This window comes from Elephas maximus, chromosome 1, assembly GCF_024166365.1.
Source record: "Elephas maximus indicus isolate mEleMax1 chromosome 1, mEleMax1 primary haplotype, whole genome shotgun sequence".
Lineage (NCBI taxonomy): Eukaryota > Metazoa > Chordata > Mammalia > Proboscidea > Elephantidae > Elephas > Elephas maximus.
This window is the reverse complement of record NC_064819.1, coordinates 9,785,379-9,805,215: the sequence shown is the minus strand read 5'-3', so window position 1 is coordinate 9,805,215 and position 19,837 is coordinate 9,785,379. Positions and strand designations below refer to the sequence as shown.

Below are 19,837 nucleotides of genomic sequence, written 5' to 3'. Positions count from 1 at the left end.
TTCCCAAATAGGAAATTTACTATCAGCAGAGGCCTCCTGGAATTAGGTTCGCTCTGCTGTATCATGACTATTTTATCGGCAGAGGTGTAAGATTGGACCTGAGGCAGCAGCGTGGTCTCATTTTCTTTTCCGCCTTGTCCCACAGGTTTGGTGTTTATGTTCCTCTCTGCTGTTTCCACCAAGATAGCAGAACTCATCTTCTCCTCACGGACTATAACTATGTGGTTCAGCACCAGGCGGTAGAGGAAAGTGCCTCAACTGTGGGTGGCTTGGCCAAATCCAAAGACTTCCTCTCCTTATTGCTGGAGTCTCTAAAAGAACAGTTTAATAATGCCACGCCCATCCCCACACACAGCTGCCCCCTATCTCCTGACCTCATTCGCAACGAAGTAGAATGTCTGAAAGCAGATTTCAACCACAGGATCAAGGAAGTGCTCTTCAACTCCCTCTTCAGTGCCTACTATGTTGCGTTTCTCCCCCTGTGTTTTGTGAAGGTAAGTGGTTACCTTGCTTTTATGTGCTTCCTGGATTTGTGTGTGAATTACGTCAACTGGGTATTTCTTGTTTAATCCCCCTTTTCTCTGTCTCCCCTTTGGCAGCCTGGATGGTGGAGTTCGGCTGCATCTGGAGTGCACTAATACCGCTCCTGGTTGGCGGATAGGTATTTCCATATATGTGATGCACCCGTGATGGTCCCTCTCTTTTTTTTATTTTATTTTTTTAAGTTACCCATTACCACTCAGGGAGAATAAAAATTGTAGTAGAATCAGTACGTAGTAGCTTAAGAGCACCAAGGTTTCAATAAAACTCAACCTATTGTGGTTGGCCGTAATATGGTAATCAGAAGTGTCCTTGAACTTCATCTAACCTTTATCTAAACTTCAGCTCACTTCAGTAGAAAAGAAAAATGGTTCTGGATGTCACTTGCGCCCAAAATCTTTTGGGCCATTTACTGCCCTTTCTTCATCCACTGAGAAGCACTTCTGCAGCTGGAGTGGTCATTCACAAAGAACACTGACTTCTTCCAGGAAGGAAGCACTTAAAACATAATTGCCTCTCCCTCCCAGTCCTAACTCATACAGCCAGAAAGTCAGGTTGAAGGATTTTGGAGGACTCTGCTCTTGAACTTTCTGCACGGACAGCAGGACAACCAGTGCATGTGTGACTCAGTGTGGCATTTGCCTCCATGCACCCATCCTACCCTCCTCTGCTGGCTGGCACATGGATCATTTCTCTCTCTTCTGATCTCTTCCAGAGTACCCAGTACTATGACATGCGCTGGTCATGTGAACACCTCATTATGGTGTGGATCAATGCTTTTGTCATGCTCACCACACAACTGCTGCCGTCCAGATACTGTGATTTGCTCCATAAATCAGCTGCTCACCTGGGCAAGTGGCAGAAGCTGGAACATGGGTCCTACAGCAATGCTCCCCAGCACATGTGAGTCGGCTAGAGGGTGAAACCATGTAACACTTTTCTACATGCTGCTGATGATGTTTATTTGCTTTGTATGTCATTCTTGACCTTGGCTTGGAACATTTAATTTTTAGTTTTTGTCCACATGGATGCTTGCCATTGCCCTAAACTGAACACAGGGGACATTAACTCATTTCCACCACCTCTCACCTTCCAACTGCCCAGCACTCTAGAGTATGTAATTTGACTCCCAAGCTATAATCTTGGAGTTTTCTTTCAGCTCTAACTCTTTGCTCAAATTCAGGGTCATGATATATTTTTAATTCTTTTTGAGGACTTTCAGATTCATCTGCTCATCTTCACTGCCACAGCTTAACAGCTGCTAGCTAATCATTTCACCCTGGGACAGCTGAAATTTGCTTTGCTTTATCTTGTCTTTCTATTCCATGCAGATTTGTTCTAGTAATTTCCCTTGCCTGCACTTTTTATTGCTTTTTTTCTTTTCTTGCTAAACTGTCTACTGTATGTTTCCCTGCATTTCCCATATTTAAGCGAAAACTGTCCCTGACTGTGAGTCCTTCTCTCTGAGTATTCCTCTCATTGTGTCCCACATCAGTCATTTCTCTGCATGGTCCCTCTGATCCCAGACATTTAACTTGAGAACCTTTTGTTTCTTTTCTCACTTCTGAGCCCTTCATCATACCTTTTTCTCAGACCAGGACCATCTTCGTCTTCCTCCTTTTTGTAATTTGAACATTTCACAAATTTCATCACCTAGAAGTTCTTTCCTAATTAAGTGGGACAGATTGAGGTGATCTCCCCTTATCCCCTCCCCCTCAGACTTCTCCCTTCAATTATCTGCCTTGATGTCTGATACAGATTAGCACAGGCCTTCAAACCCAGGAACTGAAAGAAATTGGGCCAGGCTGAAAAGAAACCCGACTGTGGGCAAAGGACAGATTTCAATAAAAATTGAAAGTACAATCCACAGTACTAGTACTGTGCGTCTTCAGGCTACTGATGGCACATGGCCATGAGGTGTACCTCCACTTTAATGCTGGTAAGTGTGAGCAAGGCCGGCGGAACGTTGTCTGAACTGGGAAAGCTCTAGGGTGCTAGAATTTTATTTTATTTTATTTTTTAACATATCTAAAATGCTGTCCCAGTTCTTACCTTAGGAAACTAACTTCCAAAATCAGGAAGAGGTGAATTAACTTAGATTTTTAAAAAAGCTTAACCTGAAGACCCCCATCCCAACTCCACGACATTGGTGCCGAAAAGAATGAAGCTGCACCTTCCCTCACTTCCTTTCCCTAGAGACACCTCTATAACAGTAAACAAAGAAAGCGGTAAAAGGAAAAGTCTGTGTCAGCACCTTGTGTGTCTCTGTTCCCCTGTATAGCTTCTTGTATACATGAGGTATTTGAAACACTTGATAAGTGAAAAACTGATGTTCTGTGGCTGTTTGGGATGTAATTCCCACAGTAAATGTCGTGCTGGTTTGACGGTGTGTTAATTTCTCCACGACTCCTATTGCCCTCAGCTTTCTTTTCTTGTTTGTTCCCTCTAGCTTTTGCTCACTTTGGATTGAGATAACAGTCCACCTACTTATGCTCTATTTTCTGGCTCAGAGATGCCTTGTTTACACGTTTATTTCTGCTCATTCTCCTAAACCTTTTAATTAAGTCCTTTGACACTGCAACCTCTCTTTCCTATACAGTAATGAAATTATAATAACAAACCCTTTCTGTCTCCTTCCAGTTTGACCATGGAATTACTCTATTTTCAGAATTGAGGCAGACAAAGCCTTGAATACTTACTCTCTTCCATAGAAATATAGCTTACCTTGCCAGACAGTATCTGATCTAAAATTGCCAACATGTTAACATTACATTGCTTCCTTCCTCAGTTGGTCAGAAAATACAATATGGCCTCAAGGGGTGCTGGTGCGACACAGCCGATGTTTATACAGAGCCATGGGGCCTTACAACGTGGCAGTGCCTTCAGATGTATCCCATGCCCGCTTTTATGCAAGTACCACTTATTTATTTTCAAATGTAAGCTTAGGGTTAAGTGTTAGGAGGTCACTGTGCAATATTTTGACCACTACCATAAGCCTCAGTTTCCTCATCTGTAAAATGGGTATCGTGAGGATTAGAAACATGTGTAAGCACCTAGCACAGCGTGTGGCACGTATTAGGAAATTAACACGTGGTAACTAGTATGACCACTGCAACAGTAGTAGCCCGTCCTTTGAAAATGACTTCTGAAAGGCAATTTGAAGATCATATGCCATTATTCCAGCTTCAGAGCTTGACTGGCTTCTCTAGTGACATTGGAATTTGTTGAGTCTAATATTACTTGAAACAGTAGGCAATTAGACTTTCCCTTTTTTTCATATAATTTTTATTTATAATAGTTTAGTGGTTTCTTTAGGATGTATTTGTATATCTTTAAGTGATATTTAATATAGTAATGTGATAGATTTATTTTAGAAATATTTTTCATATGTATTCCCTCTTTAAAGTACCTTGACTTCCCCATTTGGAAGTCAGACATATGCTGTCATCTGTGACCTAACTTTTACTTTTTCCTGGATTAAAAGGAAAAAAGTCGTAAAAGCTAAAATGGAAAATAGCAACAGACAGCTACTAAACCCAGCCTCTGTCCCATTTGCATTTAACATTGGGTTCTATTCTATTTGACCTTTCAGTTTTTCAGAAATTCTGGCTCTAGGAGACAGAAGTATTTACTTATAAGGGGCAATAACCAGTGGGGGTGGGGAGAAGGGGGTACATATTTAGGGGCTATTCTTAGTAAAGGGGCCCATAGTTCAGTGTTGCGTTTGGGTGGAGATGATATTCCAAAGAAGCACTGGTGATCCTATACTGAGATACTTGAGTCCCTCTCTTTCTTGCTCCTTTCCTTTTTCTCTGCTTTCCTCTCTTCCTTCCCTGTTCCTCCCTCTCTCCCTTCCAGTGTATCTAATATGCTATCCCAGTTATTTGTGAGAGTACATGGACTTCTGATTCTGTAGGAGTTTGTTAGTAGAGGGCCTTTCAGATAGCTACTGGAGAACTTGCATCAGGTCAGGATGCTTGTAAATACCGTGGTCGGAAGTGTGTGAGTTAAGAACGATATGAAAGATGAAAGGCCTTTGAATGAGGAAACTATGGCGTCTCTTTCTAGACTCCTATAGGATTGCCTTAAGATGGAGGAGTGGATTTGAGTCACAGGTACATAAACATTTGATTTCTACATGAAATGTTTAATTCAGCCAGCTGAATTCCATAGGCCATTAATGACTTCTGTTGGCCATTGCTGTTGCCTTGAAACCTACAGTAGCCACATATTTCATTATTGTATTGCTTTCATAATAAGTATTTGCCTTGCTAACTTTGGATAGCTGAAGAGTCACGTGAAGCCCATAGAAGAGGGATTAGGCAAGTTAACTTATTAGTGATTTGGCATGACCAAGTACTTAAATCAGTGCTATTCGAAGTGTGCTTCTTGGGCCACCTGCATACAAATCACCTAGCCTACTCTAAAAACCAGACCCCTACCCGAGACTTCTGAATCAGAATCTCTGGAGGATTCCAGGAATTTGTAGCATTTGCAAATTTGGAGATGATTCTCAAGCACACTAAAGTTTGAGAACCAAACCAAAACCAAACACGCTGCCGTCAAGTTGACTCCAACTCCTAGTGACAGAAACCATAGGGTTTCCAAGGCTATAAATCTTTATGGAATCAGATGGCAACATCTTTCTCCCACAGAGTGGATGGTAGGTTGGAACTGCTGACCTTTCAGGTATCAGCTTAGCACTTTAACCACTTCACCACCAGGGCTCCTTAAAGTTTAAGAGCACCCAATTAAAATGTATCTATTACCTAGCTGTTAGAATTTAAAGCTTGTCCTTACCTTTCAGTATTTATCGTATTTATAGCTTAATTATAAACCTTGCCATGGAATCTGAAATTGTCTTCCTGAATGCTTTCTGAGCCTCTTTTTATGTGATCTTACTGGGTATCATGTAATAAAACCCAGGTTAAATCTTTTCTTCTTCGTGAAGAAGGACTCTGGGAACCTGGACACCTTTCAGAGCTGTTGTGATTATTTGTCTTCATTCTTAGGTCGTAGCCCTAAGGTCTAAGTGCCACATAAATTAGTTCTTTTACGTCTGACATGCTACCATCATTACAGTCTGTCTTCATCTAAATTTAGGGCTAGCCTGGTTATGCTGAGTTGTTAGATAGTGTTCCTTTGTAATTTATGACCTGTATCTTTCAATTCCTAATAGCCTTTTCATTAGTAAACCAGGATTTAGCCCCTTTAGAGTGAAGAATTTGGTGGGAGTGAACACAGGTAAACCCTGTTTTGAGCCTAACTCTAATCCTGACTCATTTTTCCTTCCTTCCTCATTATCCTGTCTTTGTGCACCCAACTTCTCAATATCCAGAAAAAAAAAACCCAAAAAACAGCAGAGTGTATGGGGTAGAGGATCTGAGTCAGTGGCCATGGTGGTAAACAGAAGAAAAAAGGAAAAAGCAAGAAATTATTGTACTGATATTGTAATTTGTGATGCCCCTCCCCATGCTATCTAATATAGGTGTTTATGTCTGCCGCCTGATTTTTGTATAGCCCACAAGCTATGGACTGGATTTTACATTTTTAAGTGGTTATATTTTAAGTGATTATGTAAGTACCTATATAATATCTTCAGTGTTTGCCTCTTGACCTGCAAAACCTAAAATATTTCCTGTCTGGTCCTTTATGAGACCCCTGTCTCAGACAGTTTAGCATACTTTTGTTTTCTCAAATGTAAGATATAATCTTTAAAAAATCTTTCTAGTCAGCGTTTTGTGCATAGCGACTTCTCATGTCTCACGGATATTGAAATAAAATTATTTCATTATTCCTTGAGCAAAGAGGATAAAGTTTGAGTTTTAATAGCAAGAAACAGCCTGATTGATACCCAGTAAGCAGACTGTTTGTTATTGCATATAGCAACCTGAACATATGAAGTTATTTTTTTGAGAAATAACTGTGAAAATAAGCTACAGTCATTACCCTTGTGTGAAATAACATTTTGCTTTTTAACTTCCTTACAGTTCCTATTTCATCGTCCATTAAGGCTGTTAAATCTGCTTATCCTTATTGAGGGCAGTGTCGTCTTCTACCAGCTCTATTCCTTGCTGCGGTCCGAGAAGTGGAACCACACGCTCTCCATGGCTCTGATTCTCTTCTGCAACTACTATGTTTTATTTAAGCTCCTTCGGGACAGAATAGTATTAGGCAGGGCATATTCCTACCCACTCAACAGCTACGAACTCAAGGCAAATTAAGCTGCCGCTCAGCAATGAGGGAGAACTCAGATAAAAATATTTTCATACGTTCTATTTTTTTCTTGCGATTTTTATAAATATTTAAGATATTTTATATTTTGTATACTATTATGTTTTGAAAGGTGGGAAGGGTAAGGGATATTAAATGTATCCATAAACAAGGTGATGTGATCTTTCCTGTGTTAGTATATTTGAATAATATACATATGAGAGGCATATCTCTCCAGTAAAGAGATTGATTTGTTTGTATGGCTCTAGAGTAACTCATTAACTTATGGATATATCTTATGTATCGTTTGACACAGTACCTTTGGCGTGTCTGCTTTCCTTCCAATTGTTTTTATCTTTAATTCTTGGGACAAAAAGGGCGATCCGTGCAGCTGCCTGCCAGCACCCACTTTCTTTCTCTTTGGCTGGCTAACTGTTGGAACACCTACCAAAAAGAGTGGATTCAAGTCCTAGGTGGGGTTCTCCTTGTCGCCTATTGAGAGGAAGCATTTCTGAGACAGGGACTCAGCTGGTCTGTTCTATCCTATGACAGTTAAATACACTTTTAAATAAGCTGCTGGCTTGAGGCTCAAAATATTGCTGCCACTTTCCCTATTCTTTCATCTCTTTTGCCTTCAAAGATTTTCCTTTTAAGTTTAGCCATTTGAAATAATACTTTTCAGGACAGTCTTCAGGGTGTTTCATACTCGTGAGTGACATATAGTATATGTCTGAGTCAATGGGAGATGATGAGTGCAAATGCCATGTGGGCTGGAATGTGAGCAAGTTAAAGACAGTGAGTAGCTGGAAGAATGGGTGAATTCTCAGCTGAGCAATCATGGATTCAGTCTAGCAGCAGCCCACCTACCAAGGGCATTATGTTTGGAGATGTGAGGGGAAGTAAAATATAAGAAGTTACCTCCTTGTCCTCAGAGAATTTGGCCTATATCCAAAATACGTGTGTGTGTGTGTGTCTGCGTAATTCCACACCCCAGAACTTTTATGTTCGTGAGCATTAACCCTTTTAAGTCATTGGGCTTGGGGGATAATGTAGTTAGTCCATTAATGTTGCCACTAGTCATCTAATCTTCTGAGGGCTTATCTTAAGACCCTGAAATATATTTCCTTATGTTTTCTTTGCTAAATTTGTTTTTTTAAACTATTAGATGTTTCTGGTGAAACAAAATATGACTTAGGAAGTAAAAAGCCAATCATATAGTTCCTAAACTAGCTCTGAAAACAGTTCTCGCAGAGGAGTTCCTAACAGGTTTTCAGTAACAGTAGCATTATAAGGAATAGGTATATATGTAGCTACCCAAGGTGACTACTACTTTGTTCAAATTGGCCATTGTTTCCTTAAATACTTTTACATGTAACTTTTTTTTTTTAAGTTTCATTACTTAACATTCAGTCTCAGTTTATCCAACCTTCCAATGAATATATATTGAGCACCAGGCACTATGTTAGCCATTGGGATATAGCAGTGAATAAGAAATGCAAAGGCCCTGCCCTCATAGAGCTTACACTGTGGGGGGCAAGGGTTGCAGAATATATGAATTCGTATATAATACAATGCATCCTGATAAAAAAAACAAAACCAAACCCATTGCTGTCGAGTCGATTCCAACTCATAGCGACCCTGTAGGACAGAATAAAACTACCCCATAGGGTTTCCAAGGAGTGCCTGGTAGATTTGAACTGCCAACCTTTCGGTTAGCAGCCCTAGCTCTTAACCACTACACCACCAGGGTTTCCTTCATCCTGGTAGTAGTGATTAAGTATGGTAAAGAAAATAAAAAGAAGTAGAAAAGGCTAGAAATGCACCTGGCTCTAACACTGAAAAGTAGCCTAGATAGCTCACTGCAGTGAGCAAAGTCTAAAAGTTTTAACTGTGCCTGCCTAAAAGTTTCTTGCAGAAATTAGTGCTTTCAGCAGCACTGTGTGTGTGAGGGAATTGTGAAACCTAACACATTGTAACAGTCTAATGTCTCGGATTGAACAACAACGAAAACATCACAAGGCACACGAAGCTGGAAATGATGGCTCATTCAAAGAAAAAAAATTATTTTTATGGAAACCTGGGTATGAACAGATTCGAAGAATATAATACAACAATATTAAACAAGCTTGAACTAAGGAAGACACAAATAACTAAAAGAAATCAGGAAAATGATGCATGAACAAAATGAGAATAAAAAGAGATGGATGCTATTAAAAGAAACCAAACAAATACTGAAACTGACAAAATAATTGAAATAACTCTTTGGAAGGACTCAAAAGAAGGAATCAAGAAACTAGAGGATAAGGTAATTGAAATTATGGAGTCTGAAGAGCAACAAGAGAAAAGATTCAAGACTGCTGAGCATAGCCTAATGGAAATGTAGACCGTCAAGCGAATTAACGTATGCGTTATGGGAATCCCAGAAGGAGATGAAAAAGGAATAGAAAGAATATCTGAAGAAATAATGGCAAAAAAACTTTCCAAATCTGATGAAGGACATGAATCTACAAGTCATAGAGGCCCAATGAACTCCAAGTAAGATAAACTCAAAGAGATCCAAACCAAGACACACATAATCAACCTCTCAAAAAAAAAAAAAAAAAAAAAATCCTGAAAACGGCATGAGCAGTAAAAGACAAAATAGATAAAATAGACTTTATCAAAATTATGAACTTCTGTGCAGTAAAGGACTTTATCAAAGTGAAGGGACAACCTATAGATTGGGAGAAATTTTGGGGAACCATAAAATTCTTAGAACAAAACAGGGGTAATGCTTTGTGATCTAGGTAATGTATGTGAACTGTCAAATACAAAGGATTCCCAATAAAATTAAGTGCTGATTTCTCCTGGAAAACTTGGAAGGCCAAAAGGCAGTGGAATGACATACTTAAAGTGCTAAAAGAAAAGAACTGTCAGCCAAGAATACTGTATCCGACAAAACTGTTCTACAACAATAAGGGCAAAATTAGAACATTCTGAAATAAAAGCTGAGGGAGTTCATTATGACCAGACCTGCCCTACAAGAAATGCTAAAGGGAGTCTTTCAGATAAAAGGAAAGGGCACTAGATAGTAACTTGAAATTGCACATAGGACAAAAAAAAAAAAGAACCTCCACTCAAGGTAATTGCACGGGCAGGTATAAGGGCCACTTTTAAGATATTTTTTGTTGGTAATTATGTCCTTCATGCTATATAATGACAATAAAAAATAAGTATAAATTACAGGGCACGTGATGTATAAAGATGTAATAGGTAATAACAAATGTGGGTGGGAGGGCAATATAGGAATAGAGTTTTGTATATTACCGAAGTTAAGTTGGTATCTGTTTAAACCATGTTCTTATAAATGGCAGATATTTAATCCTCATGTTAACCACAAAGAAAATATCCTAAAAATATACACAAGAGTAAAGGAGATGGGAATCTAAATGATTCACTACAAAAAATCAACAGAAACAAATGTTAGTAGTATAAGAGGAAATGAGGGGCAAAGAAGGTGTAAGACACAAAATGACAGAAATAAGTTCTTATTGGTAATTTCTTTGAATGTAAATGAACTAAATGTTCTGATAAAAGGCAGAGAGTGGCAGAATGGATCTAAAGAAAATCCAGCTATATACTGTCTACAAGAGACACATCTTACGCCCAAAGACACAAACAGATTGAAAGTGAATGCATGGGAAAAAATATTCTATGCAAATTGTAACAAAAAGAGTTGAGGTGGGAATTTTAATGCCAAACGAAATAGACTTTAGGTCAAAATCTGTTATAAGAGGCAAAAAAGGACTTTATATAATGATAAAAGGGTCAATTCATCAAGAAGATATAGCAATTATATATGCACCTAACATCACAGCCCCAAAATACATGAAGGTAGTCTCTGACTTGCAGCGGGTTTCTGTTCTTACGACTCCATTGTAAGTCAGTACCGATGTAAGTTGAATACCTCTTTTTTTTTTTTTTTTTAAAGTTTTCATCATTGCTTTTTAGTATCTTTAGAAATCTGATCTTTGTCTTCAGGAGCTGGAAACGTGAGTGAACATCTGCGGATGACAACAGCAAATTGTGTGCTACAGCATTGTATGTAGTGCATTCTGTTAACAATGAGATGTGCAAAAAAGGGATGTAAGTGTGGTTTGTCGTAACTCAAATACATTGTTAACTGGGGACTACCTGTAAAGCAAACACTGACAGAATTGAAGGGAGAAAGTTCTACAGTAATACTCAGAGACTTCAATATACCTCTTGCAGTGATAGACAAAACATGTAGAATAAAGAATACAATAGAGGATTTGAACAATGCAATAAACCAGCTAGACCTAACATAGAATGTTTCACTCATCAGCAGTACAGTACACATTCTTCTACATTCTAACATGGTCTTTCTCGAGGAAAGACCATATGTCAGGTCAAGGCAGATTTCAATAAGGTTGAAAAGATTTAAATCATACAAAGCATCTTCTCTAAGCACAGTGAAATGAAACTTCAAGGGGTCCCAAATAGCCAAAGCAATCTTACAAAAGAAGAACAAAGTAGGATACTCATCCTTCCCAATTCTAAAACAAAACTACAGTAATCAAAACAACCTGGTACTGGTAGAAGGATAGACATATAGACCAATAGGATAGAATTGAGAGTCCAGAAATAAACTCATGGATCTATGGCCAATTGACTTTTTACTAGGGTGCTAAATCCATTCAATGGGGGAAAGCATAGTCTCTTTACTAAATGGTTTTGGGGCTACTGGATTTTCAATATGCAGAAGTATAAAGCTGGACCCATACCTCACGCCATATATGAAAGTTAAGTCCAAATGGATCAGGACGTAAATGTAAGAACTAAAACCATAAAATTCGTAGAACCAAACGGGTAATGCTTTGGGATCTAGTTCTTGACAATGAATTCTTATATGTGACAGCAAAACCATTGGCAACAAAAAACAAAATAGGTAATTTGGAGTTCATCAGAATTAAAACCTTTTGTGCAATAAAGGACTTTATAAACAAAATGAAGAGAAAACTTCTACATTGCAAGAGAAATTTTAGGAACCTTGTATTGAATAAGGGTTTTGTATTCAGAATATATAAAGAACCCCTACAACTTAAACAACCCGGTCAAAAAATGGGCAAAGAACTTGAATAGACATTTCAGCAAAGAAGACAGACGAATGGCCAACAATCACGTGAAAACATGTTCACTGCCATTAGTCGTTAGGGAAATGCAAATCAAAACCACCCCCATTGGGATGTGTATGATCCAAAAAATGGAAAATGATAGGTGTTGGCAAGGATGTGGAGAAATTGGAACATTTATCCATTGCTGGTGGGATTGTAAAGTGGTGCAGCCGCTGTGGAAAATACATTTGGTGGTTCCTCAAAAAGTTAAACAGAACTACTTTATGACCCAGCAATTCCACTCCTAAGTATATACCTAAAAGGATTAAGTGCAGGAATGTAAACAGATACACGCTAGTGTTCACTGCATCACTGTTCACAATACAGGCAGTCCCTGGGTTAGGAACGCCCAGCTTGTCCAACTTATGCACAACCCCTAGTTTGAACCGACCCCTGTAAAGCCTATTACGTTAAAAATTCGAGGTACATACAGTGATTTGTAGTAACCGGTGCTACTTGGTGACACGCATCAAAGTACTTTTACTGTATTATTACACTAAAGATGTTTTAGTGTATCTGGAAGTAGTTCTTTAATGTATTTTATGCATAGAAAGGTACACTACTAAGAAAAACATGTCATACTGTGGTGGCCTGTGTATTGCTGTGTTGCTGGAAGCTATGCCTCTGATAACCTCAAATACCAGCAGGGTCACCTATGGTGAAGAGGTTTCCGGAGCTTCCAGTCTAAGAGTAGGAAGAAGGACCTGGCAGTCTACTTCTGAAAAAAACTGGCCAGTTAAACCTTATGAATAGCATTAAAACATCGTCTGATACAGTGCCAGAAGATGAGCCCCTCAGGCTGGAAGGCCATCAAAATACAACCGAGGAAGGGCTGCCAATTCAGAGTCGACCATAATGACACAGATGGAGTCAAGCTTTTGGGACCTTGATTTGCAATATGGCGTGGTTCAAAATGAGAAGAAACAGCTGTTCAGCTCTAAACGCCCATGAATAATCAGAATGTGGAATGTACGAAGTATGAATCTAGGAAAACTGAAGTCACCAAAAATGAAAAGGAGCGCATAAAGATCAATACCCTAGGTATTAGCTGAAATGGACTGGCATTGGCCATTTTGAATTGGACAATTGTACGGCCTACTATGTTGGGGATGACAAATTGAAGAAGAATGGCATCACATTCATTGCCAAAAAGAATATTCCAAGATCTATCCTGAAGTATAGCCCTGTGAGTGATAGGATAATACCCATACACCTACAAGGAAGACCCCTTAATACAACTATTATTCAAATTTATGCACCAACCACTAATGCCAAAGATGAAGAAATTGAAGATTTTTACCAACATCTGCAGCCTGAAATTGATCAAACGTGCAATCAAGATTCATTGATAATTACTGGTGATTGGAATGAGAAAGTTGAAAACAAAGAAGGACCTGTAGTTGGAAAATATAACCTTGATGATAGAAACAACACCGGAGATCATGTGATAGAATTTTGCAAGACCAACAACTTATTCATTGAAATACCTTTTTTCAACAATATAAACAGCAACTTTTTTTTTTATACACATGGACCTTGCTGGGTGGAATCCACAGGAATCAAATTCACTACATCTGTGGAAAGAGATGATGGAGAGGCTCAATGTCATCAGTCAGAACAAAGCCAGGGGCCAACTGTGGAAAAACCATCAATTGCTTATATGTAAGTTCAAGTTGAAGCTGAAGAAAATTAAATCAAGTCCACAAGAGCCAAAATATGAGCTTGAATATACCCCACCTGAATTTAGAAACCATCTCAAGAATAGATTTGACACACTGAACATTAATGACCGAAAAACAGATGAGCTATGGGATAACAAAAGACATGAAGAAAGAAAAAGATCTTTAAAAAGACAATGGGATGACAAAAGACACGAAGAAAGAAAAAGATCTTTAAAAAGACAGGAGAGAAAGAAAAGACCAAAATGGATGTCAGAAGAGACTCAAACTTGCTCTTGAATGTAGAGCAGCTAAAGCGAATGGAAGAAATTAAGTAATATCTGAAAAGATTTCAAAGGGCGGCTCAAGAAGACAAAGTACTATAATGAGATGAGCAAAGACCTGGAATTAGAAAACCAAAAAGGAAGAACATGCTCAGCATTTCTCAAGCTGAAAGAAGTGAAGAAAAAATTCAAGACTCGAGTTGCAATATTGAAGGATTCTATGGGCAAAATACTGAACAATGCACGAAGCATCAAAAGAAAATAGAAGGAATACACAGAGTCACTGTACCAAAAAGAATTGGTTGATGTTCAGCTATTTCAGAAGGTACCATATGATCAAGAACCAATGGTCGCGAAGGAGGAAGTCCAAGCTGCACTGAAGGGACTGGTGAAAAACAAGGCTCCAGGAATTGACGCAATACCAATTGAGATGTTTTAACAAATGGATGCAGTGCTTACTCATCTATGCTGAGAAATTTGGAAGACAGCTACCTGGCGAAATGACTGGAAGAGATCCATATTTGTGCCTATTCCAAAGATAGGTGATCCAACAGAATGTGGAAATATCGAACAATATCATTAATATCACACTCAAGTAAAATTTTGCTGAAGATAATTCAAAAGTGGTGGCAGCAGTATGTCGACAAGGAACTGCCAGAAACTCAGGCCAGATTCAGAAGAGGATGTGGAGCAAGGGATATCATTGCTGATGTCAAACGAATCTTGGCTGAAAAGCAGAGAATACCAGAAAGATGTTTACCTGTGTGTTTAATTGACCGCACAAAGGCATTCGGCTGTATAGATCATAACAAATTGTAGATAACATTGCAAAGAATGGGAATTCCAGAACACTTAATTGTGCTCATGAGGAACCAGTGCATAGACCAAGAGGCAGTCATTCGAACAGAACAAGGGGACACCATGTGGTTTAAAATCAGGAAAGGTGCGTGTCAGGGTTGTAGCCTTTCACCATACTTATTCAGTCTGTATGGTGAACAAATAATCTGAGAAGCTGGATTGCGTGAAGAACAGGGCGTCAGGATTGGAAAAGTCATTAGCAACCTGTGATATGCAGGTGACACAACCTTTCTTGCAGAGAACAAAGAGGACTTGAAACACTGATGAAGATTAAAAACTATAGCCTTCAATATGGATTACACCTTAAAACACAGAAAACAAAAATCCTCACAGCGGGACCAATAAACAGCATCATGATAAACAGAAAATATTTGAAGTTGTCAAGGATTTCATTTTGCTTGGATTCACAATCAACACCCATGGAAGCAGCAGTCAAGAAATCAAACAACATATTGCCACATGCAAATCTGTTGCAAAAACCTCTTTAAAGTGTTAAAAAGCAAAGGTGTCACCTTGTGACCTAAGTTGTGCCTGACCCAACCCATGGTATTTGGAATCACCTCATGAGCATGTGAAAGCTGGACAGTGAATAAGGAAGAGCAAGAAAGAATTGATGCCTTTGAACTATGGTGTTGGCAAACAATGTTGAATATAGATAGTATGGACTGCCACAAGAAGAAACAAATCTGTCTTGGAAGAAGTTACAGTCAGAATGCTCCTCAGAGGCAAGGATGGTGAGACTTCACCTCGTGTACTTTGGACACGTTTTCAGGAGGGACCAGTCCCTAGAGAAGGACATCACACTTGGTAAAGGGTCAGCAAAAGAGAAGAAGACTGTCTACAAGATGGACTGACAAGGTAGCTGCAATGATGGGCTGAAGCGTTGTAGCTATTGTGAGAATGATGCAGGGCCAGGCACTGTTCCGTTCTGTTGTATATAGGGTTGCTGTGAGTCGGAACAGATTCAACAGCACCTAACAACAACAAGACAAACACTCGACTAACTGAAGTTAGCTATGAACCATACGTAAGTGTTCTGATTTGTGTACAAATTTCTTGTTAAAGACAGGTTTAGGAACGGAACTCATCTGTAATCCAGGGACTGCCTGTAACCAAAAGATGAAAACAACCTTAATTTCCACCGACAGCTAAGTGAATATACGAAATGTGATATCTATGTAAAATAGAGTATTAGCTATAAAGAGAAATGAAGTCCTGACACATGCTACAACATGGAGCCTTGAAAACATTATGCTAAGTGGAATAAGTGAGTCATAAATGGACAAGTATTTTTTGATCTCACTTATATGAAGTATATATGAGTCGGAATCAACGGCACTGGGTTTTTTGGGTAGAATAGGCAAAATGTATGGCGACCAAAGTTCCTTAATGGATAACAGGAACACTCCCCAAAAAACCCATGGCTGTCAAGTCGATTCCGACTTATAGCAACCCTGTAGGACAGAGTAGAACTGCCCCATGGGGTTTCCAAGGAATGCCTGGTGGATTTGAACTGCCAACCTTTTGGTTAGCAGCTGTAGCTCTTAACCACTAGGCCACCAGCATTTCCAAAAGGAGCACTAGCGAGGGGGAGAAAGGGTGTCATTGCTTGGGGATCACTGAGTTTCTGTTAAGGGTGATGGAAACATTTGGAAACGGGTGGTGGTGACGGTTGCACAGCTGGATGAGTGTAATTAATGCCACTGATTTGTACACGTAAAAAATGTTGAAGTGGCAAATGTTTTGTTATATATATTTTTACCTGGTGGGGGTGGGGGCGGGGGTGAAGTAGGGTCAACTTGGGATACTAGAAAAAGAAAAAAGATACTTGACAGTTTTCTTGGTGACCTAAGGAGGGTGAATGTCTCAGTAGACGGATGAGCATAATGGAAATGTTCTTCAATACCCTACTTACTCTGATTCCATGTTTGTATTGCCTAAGCCTTTTTTCCCTCCCTTCCCCGTCGATCACCTCCACCATTGCTGCCCCCTGTCCCCCCAGTTTCTGTGGACTGGACAGTTACGTGCGGGACCCTGCTGAGTGCTGGAGATAGTGATGTTCAGTGTTCACTAACTAGTAGAAGAGACAGGTAAGTCAGCAATTGTCATGCAGGATGCTCAGTGATAGAAGCATATACTCAATACAGTGGTGATAAAGAGAAGGGACTGATAGAAGTTGCCACATGAGGCTGGAGGCTGTAGTCAGCGTCCAGGAAGGCCTCACTGAAGCAATGACACGTAAGATGCACTTTGGAGGAGGACTCAGAGGTTACCATATAATTGAGGGAGGGGGGTTCGTGTAATGGGAACACGGTGTACAAAAATCTGAGGCGTGGACCTGCACTAGGTATTTAAAAACTGTCGATCAATAATACTACAAAGCTAGGCAAGGAATAGATTATAGAAGGACTTGAACTACACAGTAAGGGGTTTTGGTTTTTATTATCTTGTAGGCCAGAAGTTCTCAAAGAGGTGATCCCTGGATACTGCATCAGATTTCCTAAGTCAGAGATTTGACTGTGAAGCACCATACTTGAGTGTGAAGCCCACCTTTTGCAAGCCCCCCAAGTAATTCTTAAGCAGACAGAGGTCTGAGAATTTTCGTAGACACAAGACAGCTAATGAAAGATTTTAAGCAGAGGAGTAACTTTGGACTTAAGATACAAAGGATTCTTGGGTCAAAGATCCTGTAAGTGTAATCCCCGACCAGACCAGCAGCGTCAGCATCACCTAGGACCTTTTAGAAATGGACATTTTCGGGCCTTACCCAAAACCTACTGAGTCAGAAACTTTGGGTGGAGCCCAACAATCTGTTTTAACAAGCTCTCCAGGAGATTCTGGTGAATGATGAAGTTTGAGAGCCTCTGTATGTCTTAGGGAAACTCTGGTGGCGTAATGGTTAAGAGCTACAGCTGCTAACCAAAAGTTTGGCAGTTCAAATTCACCAGGCAGCCCTTGGAAGCCCTAAGGGGCAGTTATACTCTGTCCTTTAGGGTCACTATAAGTCGGAATCTTCTTGATGGCAACGGGTTTTGTTTTGTTTTGTTTTTGGTATGTCTTAGGCAGCAGGATGGAGGATAGCTTTGGAGAAGGAGAGTGTCAGTGAGACTTAAAGCAGGGAGACCAGTTAACTGACCACTTAAAGTCCATGCAAGAAAAATAAGGGCTTGTGGGAGGGGAGCCACCAATGTATGGGTGGTAGAAGCAGCCCTGGGCATAAATAAGATACTGTAGGGAATGCATGTGGATTGAGAAAAGACAGGCAGAATTCCAATGGAAAACAACATTTAAGAGTAGAGGAAAAGAAAGATTTCAAATGAAAGAGGCTAAGAAAATGGAAATCCAAGAGAGGAGGTAAACCAGGAAGAGAGTTCCAGGAAGGGAATGACCAACAGCATAAAGTATAAAAAGGAAGTCAAAAGACTGAGGAGTGACTATAGGGATGGCTTATTAGATCATTGGTGATTTTAGCAAAAGAGAATGGAGCAATGGGGCTAGGGGTACATACACTTACGGGTAAGGCCAAGTGGCAGTGGGAGGTTGAAGAAATGCATTTGAAAGCATAAACGTCTGTGGTGAAACAAGGAGCAGTTATCCCCACGTAGAGGGGTACATCTAGGAGGGAGTCACCGGGTTGTGCCAGTGGTTAGTGTACTTGGCTGCTAACTGAGAGGTTGGAGGTTCAAGTTCTCCCAGAGGCATTTTGGAAGAAAGGCCTGGCAATGTACTTTCAAAAAATCAGCCATTGAATACCCTGTGCAGCGCAATTCTACTCGGACACATATGGAGTCACCATGAGTCAGAATCGACTCAACAGCAAGTGGAAAAAAAAAAGTGTCTAGGAGGAGCCTCCGAATAATGGAATAGCTGTTACGGATTATGGATTTGTAGGTGAGGCCGTTGCTGAGGTGGTAGACCATATATTTCTAAAGGTACTTACATCATGCTTTTGTCTTTTTCTCTAACTCAACAGAGTAAAAGGACAGAAAAGATGGACAGTAAGAGCCCTGGTCCCAGTTCAGAGGTTTGCCAGGCGGATATGGTAGTGGTCAAGGGAGTTGCTGGTACTGGGGAGAAGAGCGGAGGTGGTGCACTTTGGGGTCCGGAATGGCTAGGGGAGGAAGTGTGAAGTCTGGTGGGAGTATGTCAGAAAGAATAGGGGTGGGCCAGGGTTAGGCATTAGTAATTTGAGTAAATAAAAGGCATAAGGGAGCAAGAATAAGAGAAGATTCTGAGAATGGAATATGGGAGTTTGGAATCACAGTTTTGGGTTGTGAAATGATGCATTACCCTGGGAACAAAAGATTAAAACTGGGTAGAGGTGAAAGCTGTCAGCAGCTGCAGCCAGGGCGTGGGGGAGGTTTTCCTTAGGAATGTCGAAGTCATCCAGGATGATGATGGGAAGTACGGGAGAGAGGAAACGGAACCTGGCACCAAAGACTAGGAATCGGGGGCATTGACAGTATCACGGCCACAAGGGATGGTAAAAGGTACAATAGCTGGCTGCTGTAACATCTGATAAAAGTCTTGTATGAGATGGAAGGAAGCGATTGGTGTAGAAGCAGAAGTGGGGAACCAGGAGAGCATAACCCGCTGCAGTCGAGTCAGTTCTGACTTCAGCAGCCCTAAAGGGCAGGACAGAACTGCCCCCTGGGGTTTTCAAGGCTGTAAACCTTTAAGGAAGCGGAGTGCCACATCTGTCTCCTGCAGAGCAGCTCGCGGGTTCAAACCGCTGATGTTTCCGTCAGCAGCTGAGTGCCTTAACCACTGCGCCACCAGGGCTCCTTAGGAGAACACAGACCCTGTATTTTTCTGACCTTTTGTGGTCTGTGTAATTGTGGGAGAATGGGCAGCCTCTTGTGCAAGGAAAGAAGTCCTCAGGGAAGTGTCAGGTTAGGTCCGGGAAGCAGAGGCGACATCAGTGAAGAGACTGCGCTGTAGGAGAGCCGGGAACTGGGTGTGTGGGTGCTGGTGGTGGGGAAGGGGCGGTCCAGGAGAGAGAGCCGGGGGTGTGGGGCTCCCGGAGTATACAAGAGAAAAAAGCACTTAGTGCAGCAGTGAAGGACGGTAGGAGAGGAGCAGGCCGAGTGGCGTCTGGTTCTAAATAGGG

General features: G+C 40.5%; 1 protein-coding gene across 1 annotated transcript in view; it reads left to right on the top strand.

Moving 5' to 3' along the window:
• Window positions 1-11,473, top strand: part of TMEM39A (transmembrane protein 39A) — a 44,206-nt gene extending 32,733 nt beyond the window's left edge. The window contains exons 6-9 of the mRNA XM_049877155.1: window positions 146-494; window positions 1,256-1,443; window positions 3,329-3,449; window positions 6,531-11,473. Of these exons, the coding sequence (XP_049733112.1) occupies window positions 146-494; window positions 1,256-1,443; window positions 3,329-3,449; window positions 6,531-6,764 (892 nt within the window). The 3' untranslated portion in view covers window positions 6,765-11,473. The remainder of the gene's footprint in view (window positions 1-145; window positions 495-1,255; window positions 1,444-3,328; window positions 3,450-6,530) is intronic.
• The last annotated feature ends 8,364 nt before the right edge of the window (window positions 11,474-19,837 follow it).